The following is a 16,281-nucleotide window of genomic DNA, read 5'->3' as shown; positions in this document are numbered from 1 at the left end:
TTACTTGCCTGTAAAAAATTAAAATGCAGTATTTAAAAAGAGTCAGCCACAGCTAAATTATACCTTGCTAGAATATTATTTTGGCAATTTCTTGCAACTTGTCAACTCACATTTCAACTGAAAAGAATAATTAAGTTGTTGACTGAAAATCTGCTTGGAGACAGAGAACAATCAAAGTGTTTTCAACAGTTGTTCACTGCACAAAGAAAAAAGTAATAATCCATTGCCTCTATCTGCATGTCAATGCAAGTTGAAGTCTTAGACCTAACAGATTGAATAAAAGGTGCACAGTTGGTGCATTCTTTTAGTCATGGATAGAAGTCATAATTAAGTGTATCAAAATAAAGCTCAGAAAAATCGGAAGGATTTCGTTCAGTACTTGAATTTACCAGTTGACTTCAGGGAACAAGGTGATCTTGATTCAGCCACTTTCTCTGAAAATTTTTTCTTCCCTTTAGGATACTATAAGCACTGTAAAGGTTGGCTATCATTTGAAATAACAACTTCGAACTTCTTATACTTTATGAAGTATAAGAATAGTTTAGTTTATGAAAGCTAAGAATAAAAGGCAAAAAAAGACTAATACACAATGCACTAAGAAATATGGTCTTTTCTTAACAGAGCCTTGAAAATAACCTGATGTCACTTTTTGGGGTTGCTACACATTTTTTTTTTATGATCTTCACTTGAAGGACTGTGTGTCCCTTACAGGATATCAAATCAGCAAGGCATAAGGTCCTTCCTTTAGTCACTACTAGATTTGATTTTTAACTTGCTTGGAGCTATGAACCTCTGCAAGATAACCTGAATACTATGGAAGGCAAATCTGCCAGTGAAAAATACTTTTACTGGTTTTGTCTGGAAGAACTTATAAAGAAAGCATCAACTCTTTAAGTTGTGAAACAGCTGAATTTAATATAGTTTAAAATACACAATAAAAGAAATATCAACAGATGACTAATCTTAAGACATCACTTTCCAAAACACACATTAGTTAGTGAATATCAGCTACAGAAAATCAACAATATTTCTGCATAAACTGTGATAGAGTGCAAAAAATGTAATTTTTAGAGAATGTAATTGACAACCAGATGGTTAACTTGCTGAATGGAGGTGGTGAATCAGTCCCTGAAAGAACATTTTGCCTGTAAATATTTGTAACCTCTGACATCTCAGTTAGTTCCTTTCCAAGTCTTTCATTACAGAAGTAACTCTATAGCAGCAAATATCTTCATTCCAGATGCTCTCCAGGTTTGTTTTTTAATTCAGTTGTGTGTATATAATATTCATACATTTATTTCTAAGCACCTGAAAACTAATGATGCCTCTTCTTATTTTCCATTCATTCCCAAAGACTTTTTGTGAGACTTTCTTCACTCCATGGTAGATTAAAACACAAAGGCTGGCAAATTCTGCCTATATTAACCAAATTGTAATAAGATTTCTCTTTAGGACATAATGCTTAAATGTACATTTACTTTCTATTCCCACTTCCGTTTTATGTTTCCTGTGGCCGTCAGTGCATAAAAGGGAAAAGGGGGTGAATTTTTACCACATGTAGTGCAGTTATGATTACAAAACATTTTTCAAGCAATAGAGTTTAAATTTCTCTTCGGATTTGTATTTCCATTACAGTGTGCAGTATCAGAAATATGTAGCATAGTGTTGCCATCTACTAGATTCAAATTTTTTCAAAGATGCCCACTCCTGCTCTCACCATCTTTTCCAGCCCTTGCAACTTTACAGAGTAGGAATTCACTCCTAATGATTTACATTGCCTTGAAACTTCCCTTTTCCCAAAACGTACTTTCTTAAGTTTAGAACTAATGCTACTAATCACACTACAGCAAATTAAAAAGTACAGATATGTTCAAAATGGAAGAGCTGAGGAGATCAAGTCCTGAAGTGATTTTCATGTGCTTCTAGATATTGCTTTTGTTACAGTATTTTTAATATACAAAAAAGTATAAAAATTACAAAGTATTGCAAAAAGGCAAGAGGAACCTTGCTCTGAGTTTTAAAAATCTTTCAGTAGTTGCTGGTGCAGAGTTAATGGCATGAGTTCTTAATACAAATTTATCAATCCCTGTCCCTCTGCCACTTTTTCCGTAAGTAAAAAGAAACCTAGAATATTTATAGATATAAAATGTTGTTTTTTCACTATCAGAAGTCTTCGTGTATTTCTGTTGATATCCTTATAGAAAATCTCTAAAAGAAAAACAAAGCAAGATCAGCCTAAGGTAATTTAATTTTATAGTTCTGCGATATAAAGTTTACAAGGAGATGAAACAAAAGAAACAAAGAAACAAAGGGAAAAAAAGTTTTGAAGTGAAATAAATTCTGTGGGAAAAAAGGAAAAAGTCTTATTTTTCTTAGAGTATAATGGATTTTTTTTACTGAATTAATAGTTTGGTTTTCTCTGAGCAGTGCTTATGAGAAAAAAGACTGTAGAATCTAAAAAATCTTTCTGTCATTGTCAAACACTAACATTGGATTAATGCTGTTTTACAGCCTGTAATTTAAAATACACATGATTCTATCTTGTTTAGGTTCCTCACCTTCTCTTATTTTCATAATATTTATATTTAGTAAAAGTTTTTATGTGTCTAAAGCAGAATTATCAACTAAGGATTGTTGATAAATATTCTGAGAATTACTGCATTGTCCTGCAAATCTCTATCTCCAAGGGAAGACTCTGACCTTTGATAAAAGAGATGTCATCATATACATAGACATCAGAGAGTGATGGACTGGCAATAAATACCTGTTCCCAAAAATTATCCATTAAATGATACATACATTTTGGAATGGTTCTTTGATAATTCTGCCACTTTTAGAAGACAATTATATGCCTTTAAGATCATATGTTGTGTAATTTTGAGTAACTTTTTTTTTTTTTTTTTCCAAGAAAAGGGAATTTTATCTACTGAACCGAGCTTTTTTAAATTTTATTTTATTATTTTTTAGTTTTTTTAATTAAGGAAAAGTCCTACTGTGAGGAAACATATAGCAAAATGTGTAAAACCTCAATGACTGCAATGCTTTGGATTAGCATATAAAACTCCTCAGGTAGAAAGAAATGAAGTTTTAGTTGCATCATTTATTTAGATATTATGCCACCTTTAGAGGGCCTCTTTCTATGAAAAGACTGGTAAATAAATAGAATGTATTAGTTGACTGTTATTAATTTTCAAAAACAGACACATTGAACTATTAAACTGAATTTTATGTTGCATAATCAAGGGGTAGAATATTACTTATGTAGACAGAAATCAGTTCTGTGACTGGTAAAATTTGTTTCTGTACAGCTTTGGTGTATCTTTCTAGGTAAAGAATGGTTTTTGGAAAATGCTATTGCATTTGTTGTGATACAATTCATAGCACTTAGTCACTGCTAAAATATGTAGATACCAACCTGAAAATCTCTAATGAATGTTAAAAAGAAAAAGATGAAACCAAAGGCCACTGTCCATTCACAGATTGCACTCATAAAATGGTAAGTATAATCCTGATGGAATGAGACATAAAACAAATTTTCAGATAAAACAGCTAAACAAAATATGGGCAGAATGATGTCGACGTTTCCCTCTGTAAATTCAGCAAGTAACATTTACGACTTGTTACCCCTGTTGCATAAAAGTCAATTCACATTTTCTTTTACAGAACAGTGAGTGAATTTATCAAGGTTGCATGTGTTAAGTTGTGCAGTAACATCAAAGGCAGTGCAAGAACACTGCAGCTCACACAGTTTAAAACAAAGGTTGAATATAATATAAATCTGAAAACATTCAGTTGTTACATCAAGATTACCAAAGTGCCTGTGCTCCAAACTTTCACTCAGTAATTCTGAGCAAATTCTCACCATGTTTTGGAATGGAGGGCTACCCTTTGTGACAGTTCCTGACTGTCAAAGACTTGTTTTTAAGACTGTGACAGAAAACCTGTGTCACATGACACAAACAGAATGCCAAGTGTTCTTAACATAACATCAACAAATATGTTATCTGTTTCAGTAAAACAATTTTTTCATCCTTGCATCTCATAGAAACCCACAAAATCCCTGAAGATATTACTAAGATTGTCTAATTTGTAAAGATTTATCTCACAGCTGCCTTGCCACTGTTTGGTTGAAGTACATTTACTAAATGTGCTCTTATTAAGCTCTTCAAGCAGGATATACTTTCTGCATTATTTAACCTGCTTTTTGAATACATCCTTTTAGCAAAATTTGTCCAAAAAGAAAAATTGATTTTCATAGTTGTCATTCTGTAAACATTGAAATCAATTCTAATTGATTTAGGCTTTAGGTCAGACTCTAAAAATTTGTGACAGTATCAAAGACTGATAAAGAATGATAAAAGCTGAGAAAACCAATGTTGTAAAAAAACCCAAAAACTACAGAATTAAATTGTTCCACTTTTTTGTTTCATGTGAGAAGTTCATTTTCAAGAAAATTGACTATAAAAGAAAGTAGAACAATTAACTTCTGGAAATATATATTTTTTTTTTGGTAGTATTTTTCTATGGGAAACTTTCAAATTCTTGGTCAAAATGAAAGTCTAACTCTTTGAAGATTGATCATCCATGACAGGTTTTCTTACCCACACCACAGACATCATTCTAATGAAGTGACTGGAAACCAGCATTACACAAAACTGCCCATGACAATGTACTATTTGAAGTCTCTGACATGTTGGTAATGCTTTAAGATAAATATAACAGCATTCCCCAAATAAAATCACACAAGGTAAGTTGGCTACCCAGTAAGATTTTACCTTTTCACCTGGAGTCCAATCAATTTTTGTCATGGAAACTTTTGAAGCAAACACAATCACTGGGAAAAACAGTGTAAAGGAAACTATACAGTGTAGTCTATAGTAGAGTAAAAGTGAAAATGCCTGCTTACAAAAAACACAAACCACACCATCTTCCCTTTCTGTAGCACAGGAGATTCTAAACAACCAGAATATTAAATTCAAGGTATTAAGAATACAAGTAAATGAAACATTTTTTTACAAGCTAAGTGGTAGCAGCAATCAAAACACATTTCTGCACAAATGAAGGTTTCTGTAGGTTCTTTCAAAGTATAGTCAGTAAGGGAGACACCCCAAAACTTAGGTGGCATTTGTGATCAAGAACTGTGGGAGCAGAGTCCTGCACTGTTGGAAGTGGAACAACGTTGGTTTCCAGTGATGTACAGTAAATGCCTTGATCTGTTTGTACAACTTCCTCTCTGGACTGAGGCCCTCTTTCAAAGCCCTTTCACAGCTGCTGAAACCAAAAGCAGGCTGTAGCTGGCTGACTCATGTGACGAGCTGCTGCACTCTGTTTTCAACAGTCAGATCCCCTAAGGCCAATAAAATCAGTGAGATGACTCTAATTATATCATGCCAAGGGGGAAGCCAGGAAGTTGTGCAGTGTGACTTCAAGAGTGGCGACTGTTGAGGTCAAGAACCAAACAACAGGGTCAAAATCATCTGCCCAGGCTTGTGTGGCACCTGTGTTTTTAACTTCTGTGTCTTTGGTTCATTGTAGATGCAGTGGTTCCCTTTTTCAGACCTTCCTCCCTACACTCCTTCAAGTGAAGGAGGTTGGAAAGTTGCTCTAGCTTCACTAGTATATGATTCTGTGAAGAACATTAGGGCACTGTTTTTAAATTTCTCACTGAAATAAGAGATAAAGCTTTTTAGAAGCCCCCAAAACTCATCTTTATGCTCTTAATGGTGACTCAACGTGCTATATTGTATATATTAGAGATCCCTAAGTAAAGACTGTGATCTCATTTTTATTCTTTATCAGCAATGGTTTAACTTAAAAGGAAAACCATGAACACATGAAGGGAAAGCCATGGGATACACCGTAAAGGATACTGGGAATGAAGGCAATGCATGATATGACAGATATAGCCATCCTTATGTGACACACAAGGTAAGTGTTCCATCGTGGGCAGGACTTGTAAGAGATGAGAGATTGAAGTGTGATGTATACAACACCCGAGCCAAATGCCACCAAAGCTCCTATGTCATGGACACTGGGAACAGCCAGCTCCTGGAAAGAGAATCAGCACAAGGGTTAGCTGCTGTTACCTGAAGAAACTACCAGGTAGTGCACATGAATGTAAATTTTCTATTATATACTGATTGGAGGAACTAGACTGAATACTAAGGAAATAATTTCTAATTCTAGCTTTGCTTTGGTCTCCTGAGTTGAAACGTCACCTGACCTTGAGCAAATCTCACATCCTTTTCATGTCTCAGTTTTTCTGTTGGCAAATGGGGATCGGAATGTACTCTTCACTAGTTGTACATATACAGTGAAAAGACTGAAGGCTTGCAAGACACCATTTCCAGCTTCCTGGGCAATTAAGGATGCTTGAAAATCTGCTAGATCAGATGCTTAGCTAGATTAGATCCTTAATATGCTCAGAATCCTTTCTAGAAACTGCACTCAACATGGAAAGCAGGGTCAAAGCAGAAGAAATAGAAATTAGGAGAGTAAGGTGTTGTAATAATAAGCAGCCAGGACTCAGTTTCTTCATGCAGGAAAAGACCACTCTTTATTCACATAAATCATTTTTATGCAGTTTTCACAGGCCTCATGTGGAACTTTAATTGGCTAGTAGCTTTCTTACTAGTTAATTCATTGGTCAGAAGGTGATTTGTGTGGATGTTCTAAGATTCAGGTGTTTACATTTTTCTTTTGTGGATTCTCACAGGACAGATGTATCGTTTATGGAGGTGAAGACTTGTTTTTCTCTCCAAGAATAAGTTGTTGTGTTCATTCTTGTAGTTTTTCTTTATGGGAACTTACAAGCTACTTGTAGCTTAGCTAGAGTAGCAGAGCCTAAACCATATTTTATAAGGCTTTTCTTTTGTAATATCTCTACCTGTCTGCAACAGGAAGGAGTTTATGGACTGATAATGAGACACAACAGAGATTAGATAAAAACCAGTGTTGTAACTGTCAAGGAATCCCTCTGGAAACATTAGGATCAAAGTTTCTTCTTCCTTGACTCTCACAAATTATTTTGCATTCCTGATTTGTCTTTTCGCTATTGAAGCTGAGTTTGTTTTCTATTTCAGTCATCATTCAACTTTTTTCTCCTTTTTTTTTTTTCTGCCACATATAAATCTTATCAATGGGAACAGAGGTATTTTAAAGTAAAATACGATTAGAATAGACTGCAGTGCTTGTGGTGTTTGCAATCCACACACACTGCCTGGATGAGAAGCTAAAAAGAGCAAGTTCTCATCCTAAGGCAGAGGGATTTTTTGTCTGAAAATACCATTTCCATTACATGTAAAACTGTAGTGGCTGTTGAAGCCCCAACAATCTTGATTTTCAATTTCTCTGTATGTCATCATGTCACTATATGAGCACAATAGTATTTAACAAAATGTTCCAAGGTAGACCATTCTGTAAAAGAAATAATGCAGCTGTTTCCACAGATTTTAAGGCAATGATTTAAGGTGCCTGCGAATTAAATTTAATTTGATTCTGGACTGAAGATTTCAGTGCAATTGTCCTAATACTTGTGTCAGAATATACCTTAATATACACTTCCTCACTAGAAAAGGTAAAATGAATAATCTGTTTCAGTATTTTTTCTCCCTATTGAATTTTCCTTCAGACACCGAGGGGTGGACTTTGATTTGTAATGAGATATTTCATCCTTTCTGGCAAGTAAGCAGTAGTTCTACATGTCTCTATCAAAAGATCAAACATATTGTGCCATCTTATGCCATCTCCCACAGACTCAAAAGTTTAACAGGATGATATTGTGCTGAATGTTCTAACCTTTCAGATAAGATTGTTTGGTAGAAAATGCTGTGAGTGGGCCACGATTCAGCCAAAAATGCAGATGCTTTTGTTAGTCTGACTTATTCTGCCCTGCCTGATTATAAGTGAACTAAACTTGGAATAGCAAAGTTTTTTACAGTCAAATTTTCGCAGAAAAATATTTCCAGGAGAAAAGCCCATACAGTACAGACCTGTTACAAGACAAACACACAGAAAACTTCTTAATGGCATAACTGCACAAGCAAAAAATTCTCAGGCATAGGGAGGAAATAAATCTGTTGCTGTAAAACTACTGAAGAAAGGCAAGAGCAAGGAAGGTATTCTTACTCCATTTTCCAAGGATGCACATGGGGATTATGTTAATCACCGTTGTCTAGTTGAAACTTTTAATGGTAAAATAATCTTATTTTATTTTCATTTTTGTTATGAAAGTTATGGTCTTACCTGAAAAGTTGCAACTATGCCCATTCCAGTGCAGCCCATCAATCCGATACATAATGTAAACATATTGCATGAAGACCTAACAAAGTGTGATGATTCATTTTGCTTCTCTATCAATAAATATCTGATGTACATTGTAATTGCAGCTGAAAAAAAAAAAACAATAAAAAAGTGTTTTGTTCAATGATCACATTGATAACATTTTAACACCTTTTCCTGTAACACATGATATGCAGAATAAAATTATAAAAATAATACAATAAAAAATACTACCTTTAACTCTACTGGAAAGTTAAGAAAAGAAAGGAAAGTTAAGAAAGTTAAGAAAAAGTTAATTCAGATGAATTTTAAGACAGAATTTCAACATTATTTTTGTCTTAAAATTGCATATTATTGCTATCTAGAACTAACTGCACATCAGTTCAAGAAAAGCACTATTTTAAATCCCATTCTCCTGGGTGTTTTGGGCACAGAGGTATTGCTGTTCCACATCAGAAGCAGATGTTACAGGGAGATAAGAACCATAAGCTGGAAGTGGGAGGCTTTATTCTGCTCTGACATGCAGTCTTGTACCAGAACTACATCTCCTTGTAATTAGTTGTCTGAGGAATTAATTCCTTTTTGCAGGGTCACTGCATGCCTGGCCCTAATATGCAGTTCACTCCTGGAAAACACTTGTACTAAATTAGGAAATCATAATTCTTCAGGATATAATAAGCTGTAGACAGAATTCCACAGTTCCATAACACAAAACACAGTCTCAGTCTATCCACAGCTGAAAAAATAAATCAGGTAACTTTGCCCAGGCACCATGAGGTTACATGAAACACTCCAAGACAGTGTGACTGAACGAGGCTCTAATAAAAGGCAAAATATGTAATTACATATTCAGAAAAAAGACTGAATATGTAATTTTTCACTTTGCCTTAGGGCCACGATAGCTACACGTGTACAGAGGTACACAGCTCTAGATCCTCCATCCTCTGACCCATAATAGAAAATGCCAAACTTCCTGATTCACATCAGTCATTTTGTAGAGAAGTAGGCACGTTGTGGAGAAAACCAGGTGTTGCTTCAACACTGTTCTTCCCTTTGCTGCAGCGTCTTAGAACCTAAAGTTTCTCCACATCAGAGTTTTTGCAGAGTAATTATGCCATCTTTGTTCTACCTTTATCTCCAGTGTGTTGACTACTTTGCTCTGATGAGGTGCTCTGAAGAGACACAAGGGCCTCTAAGCCTGCACTAACTGCTCCTAAGGACCAAACTCTCCAGGAATTACTTACGTCTACCTGATAATGCCATTTGACTGTGGAGAAGCTGTTCTGCAGAATACCGAATACATTTTGGTAATTAAAGCAGGGAGCTTTCTCTAATTCTCATTTCTTCATTCTGGTCAACCCAAATACCTGATACATACCTAGAAGTGCTGAAATATTTATCATAAAACCAAAGACGCCGCTCTCCGGAGGCTTAGTTCCAGTGTCGCTAAAGCAGGAAGAGAGAGAAATTAAAAGTGAATTGAGACCTGTGAAACACTGAAATCCCAAGAGAAATATAACTTGTGTGAACTGCTGCTCTGTGTGTAAGGCAACTCATCTTTTGCTGCATACTTAGCCTCCATTTGTAGTAGAGAATTCTTCTTTTCAAAAAACAGCATATTTTGAAAGCATACTCTTGGATCTGCATTTCTTCTTTTTCTGTATGCAATGTGCAAAGATGTGACACATCTGTACTTTGCTCATGAGTGACATGATTAAGTGAATGGCATTTTAGAATTCACATTTCTTTTATCTGCCGAATTAACACTGATAGAGTAAAAATATATCTAATGGCAGTCACTGCCTTAAGATGTGAGAGAATTTGGTTTAATTTCCTTAGAAGAACTTTACCCTATGAGAGAAATTGTGTTCCAATGTCCAGGAATGTTCCTAGCAACTGTTTAATTTACTAATGTAGATACAGCTTAAGAGTACTCTATCTCCAAGGTGTTGTAAGTCCCTTCTGATGAAACACTTCACCATTATAGGGTATTATTAGAAGTTCACTGGGACAGAGAGAGGGAACGTGAGTGTGAGAATCTCTACAGAATTTGTATACATATCTACATGCATGTCTCTATATATGAAAAACGTAATCTATACAAAATATTTGTTTTGCAGAAAATGGAACACCTTCACCATAGAATCCTTTTCTCTCTTTTCTGTACACGTATGCAAACACTCACCCCAGAGAATTCACTTTCCTCACAGAATGAACATACTCCTGGGAGTATGTGGACTCAAGCCCCTTCAAGTAAAACTCTTCTGTGGAAGGTGAGTGCTCTGTCAAAATAACAGTACTATGATCTTGCCACCTCTTTGTGCAATTTTTTTCTTCTCTGATGTCTATTTTTTCTTGTTTAACATACAACCATTTGATACCTATTTGATCAGATTCTGTTGGTCAAGCCACTGGATAACACCTTTTTCTTCAACCTTTACATAACTTCGTAACTTCAACCTTTACATTACTAAGTTTTCAGTTGCTGGGCAGTACCAAGAGGCAGGATGGTGTGTTTGAACAGAGGCACCCAAAACCCCTACTATCAGGTATGTGAACACATAAGGGTTTTAGCTAATGCCAAATTATAGTGGTCACTGAGCAAAATTCTGAGAACCAACCTTTCTCCTAGAGTGGGAGTGTCAATCTGCTGGAGGGTAGGAAGGCTCTCCAGAGGGATCTGGACAGGCTGGATTGATGGGCCAAGATGAGTGGCAGGAGGTTCAGCAAGACCAAGGGCTGGGTCCTACACTTTGGCCACAACAAGCCCAGGCAGTGCTGCAGGCTGGGGAGCAGTGGCTGCCCAGCAGAAAAGAGCCTGGGACTGCTGGTTTGACAGCAGCTGAACATGTGCCAGTGTGTGCCCAGGTGACCAGGAAGGCCAGTGACATCCTGGCCTGTATCAGCAACAGTGTGGCCAGCAGGAGCAGGGCAGTGATTGTCCCTCTGTTCTTGGTTCTGGTGAGGTCACACTTTGAGTGCTGTGCTCAGTTCGGGGCCCCTCACTACAAGAAACACATTGAGGTGGTGTCCAGAGAAGGAGCTGCTGAAGGGTCTGGAGCACAAGTCTGATGAGGAGCAGCTGAAGGAGCTGAGGGTGTTTAGTCTGGAGAACAGGAGAATCAGGAGTGACTTTATCACTCTCTACAACCACCTGAAAGGAGGCTTTAGCCAGGTGGGGGTTGGCCTCTTACATAACAAGCAGTAGGACAAAAGGAAACAGACTCAAATTGTGCCAGTGGAGATTTAGATTGGATGTCAGGAAAAATTTACCCACAGAAGGGGTCTTTAGACATTGGGATGGACTGCCCAGAGAGGTGGTAGAGTCACCATCCCTGGAAATGCTAAAGGAAAGCCTGGGACTTATGGCCATGGTCTGGCTCACTCAGTAACTTCAGAGGTCTTTTCCAACCTCTGTGGATTCTGTGTATAATGGGACAAGTAGGTACTAGCTAGGGATTTTTTTTTAATGTCATCCCAGATGATGAATACTCTTCATTACAACAGGGAGGCTGGATTACATTTCAATGGTAAGATTCTGAAGCTACCACTGAGTACAGCCAAAATGATCTCAGCATGAATGCTCTCCACATGCAAACGAGAAAGCACTCTCTACTGAAGCAATCACTCTCAAGGATTTTGACAATTTTGTTAAGTTCGGGAAAGAAAAACATGACCATCTCCAATTACTTGATTATTTTAGAAATCCATGTTTGCTCTCCACCCCCTTCCATGTTATAGAAGGATTTGTTTAACAAAAGTTGCTAAGATGATTTATCAGCAACAGGAGGAAGCTTGGAATATAGGTAGGATCTTTTACCTTTAAAAGCTGATTTAAAAATTTTTTTTTTTTTTTTTTTTTTTAACTAGATTGGTTCCAAATTCTCAGACAACAAAATTTGGACCAGACTTTTAGACAAGTATCTACAACTTGTCAGGCATTCCCATTCACCTGAATTTTCTTCTTGAAATGCTTTCTGAAGGCTTGTTCCAGCTTGCAGTCTGTATTAATCTTGTTTCTCTTTAACAGTGAAATTGATGAAAACAGTAAGTTAAGTCTTTTTGTTTGTTTGTTTGACACTCCTGAAAATCATCTTAATTCATGTTTCATTTAGCCCATTTTTTAACCTTGAGCTTCATCTTTTCCTTTTGTTTCTGGAGTGTTTTCATTACCATGACAAAGGAGTGCATTTAAAACGTGGGCCACTTGTGACAATCTTCAAGGAGTTTTTCAAATCAGAAACCACTCTGTGGTAAGTACTGGACTGTAATCACTTCAAAGTTTTTGAAGGGCTTTAGGTGAGAAGAGGATGGAATTGGCACACACACAGAAAGCCATTTGAAGTTCTTGGAACACATCATAAGAGCAATCCAAATAACCTGAAATTGCACTGAACTCCATTTTTTACCAAAACATTTTCTCAAGCTAAAGGGTTATAGGTGATTTTTGCTGTTGTGAATTTTTAAACTCAACAACCTTAGATTATGCTGTAAAGAAAATTCATATCAGGAATATTGTGTCACGGTCTATTTTCAAATTACTGCACTGGACTTTGAAGGACACAATCTTCTTAATGCTATATATTCTCCATTAAAAATCCCTGAAGCTAAGACTTGGGTTCATATTCATTTTTCTTCAAGTCTGATGCTTTGAAAAAAAAATCAGAAAAAAAAAAGTATTAGTGTCAGTCCTCTCATTTTTATGGAAAAGAAAAAAGGAAACAGCATATTTGAAACAAAAATGTGCTCACTTATTTGAGCTGGTACATAGGTGAGCTCGATCACCATGGAAAATGAGGAACCCTGTATGAAAATGACAGCACTTTTGTCACCATCTCATGCAGTAGAATTTTAAAAACTCTCTTCTCAAAGGTGGATAGACAAGAAGGTGAAGGATGCAAGGAATAAATATTTTAGGGCCAAAAGACTCCTCATCACTGAATTTTCTTCACAGCCATGATAAACTATTTATTTTCAAACTGAAGTCCCAATTTGTTAAAATAGGAAGATTCTGTTCCACCTACAGGGATTCTGATTTCTCCAGAGGTACCAACTGGTAGCAAAAACCTTCAGGAAAATTTCCTTTACTCTTTCACTGAGAATTCAAACAAGCAAACAGCCGTCCTGGCACATCCAAATTGGTTTGGATTTTGAGCAGTATGAGTAACAGGACTAACTTGGGCACAACCTCATCATCCTTTAGGACTCCTTTAGCTAGGACTCAGCTGCTGGAAAACACAAAATCATATTCATTTTATCTACCATGAAATGTATTTATGTGGTTTACTTGGTGAAACATTAGCACAGCCTCAATGACAAATTTAGGTGTGGTCTCTCGCTGTGGCAGCTGCTACATAGTAAGCAAATAAAATTGATGTCACTTCAAGACATACACAGAGTGCTTGAGGAATGTATATAAGAATTACAGAAATGTTGAACTAAAGTTTGTCAGTATTCTTCTCCTTTGTGTAACTGGAATTTCCCCATATCAGCTCTATTTAATTCTTATAGTTAATTTTAAGATATTGCACAACTGAAATGTTGCAACATTCTTCCTCTTTTTTAACACTCTTAGTTTTACTAAATCACATTCTCAATCATATGATTCAGATTCTTAGGCTGAAGCAATGACCTGCATATTAAGAATGCGAGTATGGTATGACTATTGTCCTGAGTACTTAGAAGAAAATCTTGTATTATTCCCAAATGCATCTTCTATGAAGTTCTTATGCTTAGACCATGTGCCTTTAGAATTGTTGCAGGTGCTTCACCAATAGCCAATGTACAGCCTTAGTCCAAATTTGGTCTTAAAAGGATGTAACAAAAACAAGAGTTTTAAAAAGCTTTACTAGTAAATGCAGAGGGCCTGATATATGAGTGGGAATCACTGGTGCAGCCTCTGAGGTCTTTGTTTTGTTTAGGTTTTTTAGGGCATACGGACTTTTATTGTGATTCCTAATTGTGATTTTAGCTAGAGGATAAGAACAGTGTTTTCTGGGAGCTATTCCATGAAGTTGATATAACTATGGCAGTGATACATTCATTAGAGTTGCACAGTTGTGACTTAAAGGTTTGGTCCATCACTTTTAGAAAGAATGACACAGTTAAGAAACCTGGGCTGTCAAAATCTTAACTTCAAACAGAACTATACATAAAAAACCACATCCCATTCTCTTGTATATTTATTCTCTGACATGACTTCAACATAAGAAATATAATTTGTAAAATTTCTTACTACAGGATCGATCTCAAGATATTTCTGAACACAAACCATGTACAGTTATTTCAAATGATTTTTGTTGTTGTTGTTAGTTAATAATGGATAAATTGCACTGATGGCAAGCACTTTTGTGTTAGTAAAGCTTTGTGTGTAATCAAGGATGAGCAGTAGGATATTTACTCAAGTACAAGAACAAGGCTTTCCAAGAGCTTTCCAGATTTGTGCAGGGAGTCTTAAAAAGTTTGCTAATATAAGCATGAAGCCCAGCTTTCTCTGGCTCACTTTGAATGAAGCTCAGCTATCTTGTGGCTTGTGGTGTCATTTGCTCTTGCCTATGATGACAGACCCTAATTTTTAATCAAATTTTCTTGCACATGACAGTCAGGTTAGCAGGCTTCTGAAATGATGTATGTTCAAAAAGTCCTTCAAGGAATTAGGTCTAGATGTATCTTGAAAGGTACATTTTAAAACTTTCTTTAGATCTTCTGTATATCAAAGACACCCTTGGACTTCTGGCTAACCTTCACTCTGTTGAGAGATAAATACTAACATTTTCATAGTTTAGATTTAAATGTTAACATAAGCCAGGCATAAAGAATGATTTGCACAGAATTGCACTTAAATGAAAAAGGTTATGGAAAAGAGATGCCAGGCATCTTTCGGAGAATCTTTTAAACCCGTTGGTCCTATAGTGAAATATAAAAAAATGCGCGTTTGTGGGGATGTGTGTACTGCAAAAGCCATCACAGGGCTTTGGGTCCACTGCTGCACTTTGGCCCGGTTCTGGAGTTATACAAACAAAATTACACTTCCACCACGTAATCGGGAAGTTTCTCCAGGATCAGGCCTGCGTTGGCTGCAGCAGAAAACGTTCGTGTCCTTTCCATCGTGTCTCCAGCGCCTGTGTGCTGCGGCTCTCAGAGGCGCCGAGGTGCGATGGGCGCCGGGAGTGGCAGCGTGTCCCCCTGCCACCGGCAGGTCCCTGGGGACCCCACACTCCCTCCGGGAAGCTCCTCAGGACACAGCCCGTGCTCACACACCCTCAAGCCCCGCGCCTGAGCCGCTGCCCCGCGCCTCCGCCTCACCTGATGTAGGGGACGAGGGGCTCGACGTGGCCCGCCAGCACGGCGATCACATAGGAGATGATGAAGGCGGCCGAGGACCAGCTGACGAGCAAAGCGGGCACGACAGCCACGCCGGGCATGCAGCACGGCATCGCGGGCCACCGGCCTGCCCGGGGCGTGTGCGGCTGGGCGGCAGCGCCCTGGAGCGGCGGCCCGGGAGCGGGGACCCGCGGGGCGCATCCGCGCTCAGCCGGCCGGGGATGCTCCGCCGAGCGCCGCCTTCCCTTCACTTTCGGTTCTCCGCGGAGCTCCCCGCCCCCGCCGGCGGCGGAGAGCCAGGGACGGCCGCGGGCGCCTTCTCCTTTCGCCGCCGGCACCTGAAGCGCCTGGGCGAGCTGGCGGCTGCGGCAAGTGCGCCCACAGCCCGTGTCCCCGGGCCGCACACGCCCCGGCGGGGCCGGGAGGCGGGCGGTGAGGCGCTGCCGGGGAGTGCCCGGGCTCCGCGGGTCCTCTGTCAAAGGGCTCAAATGGGCTCCGGGGTCAGCGGGCGGGGGGCTCTCTGCAACTCGCCGGAAACCGGGTCAGAAACTGTGCGGGTCCCGTTAGGGAGCCCTGCACACACCTCATGCGCCTTGGACTTTGGTTTCAAAACGCATAGCGTAGCCTTGATTTGCAAATCTTCCCCGAGATTCGCTTTTTCACAAGCTTAGAGGGAAA

At 38.3% G+C, this 16,281-nt stretch overlaps 1 protein-coding gene across 2 annotated transcripts; it reads right to left on the bottom strand.

The window, feature by feature from the left end:
* Positions 1-889: 889 nt before the first annotated feature.
* Positions 890-15,815, bottom strand: DRAM1 (DNA damage regulated autophagy modulator 1). 2 transcript variants are annotated; one of them, XM_066319940.1, is made up of 7 exons: positions 15,586-15,815; positions 9,659-9,726; positions 8,245-8,387; positions 5,871-6,048; positions 4,776-4,834; positions 3,416-3,508; positions 890-2,208 (listed from the first exon to the last, which is right to left on the bottom strand). In XM_066319940.1, exons 1-7 carry the CDS (start codon positions 15,714-15,716, stop codon positions 2,164-2,166), a joined length of 717 nt encoding a protein of 238 aa, XP_066176037.1. In that variant the 5' UTR covers positions 15,717-15,815; the 3' UTR covers positions 890-2,163. The 2 variants fall into 2 exon arrangements, with proteins under 2 accessions (XP_066176037.1, XP_066176038.1); XM_066319941.1 differs by lacking the exon at positions 3,416-3,508.
* Between the last annotated feature and the right edge of the window lie 466 nt (positions 15,816-16,281).

Source organism: Sylvia atricapilla, chromosome 5 (assembly GCF_009819655.1).
Source record: "Sylvia atricapilla isolate bSylAtr1 chromosome 5, bSylAtr1.pri, whole genome shotgun sequence".
Taxonomy (NCBI): Eukaryota; Metazoa; Chordata; class Aves; order Passeriformes; family Sylviidae; genus Sylvia; species Sylvia atricapilla.
This window is presented reverse-complemented; position numbering and strand designations above follow the sequence as displayed.

Excerpts from the sequence above, each read along its gene's own strand:
- DRAM1 (XM_066319940.1), bottom strand. The coding sequence starts at position 15,716 with ATGCCGTGCTGCATGCCCGGCGTGGCTGTCGTGCCCGCTTTGCTCGTC. Across the intron at positions 8,388-9,658 it reads AAATATTTCAGCACTTCTAG|CTGCAATTACAATGTACATC; the intron begins GTATGTATCAGG and ends TTTTTTTTTCAG. Across the intron at positions 3,509-4,775 it reads ATTGGACTCCAGGTGAAAAG|GATTATACTTACCATTTTAT; the intron begins GTAAAATCTTAC and ends TCATTCCATCAG.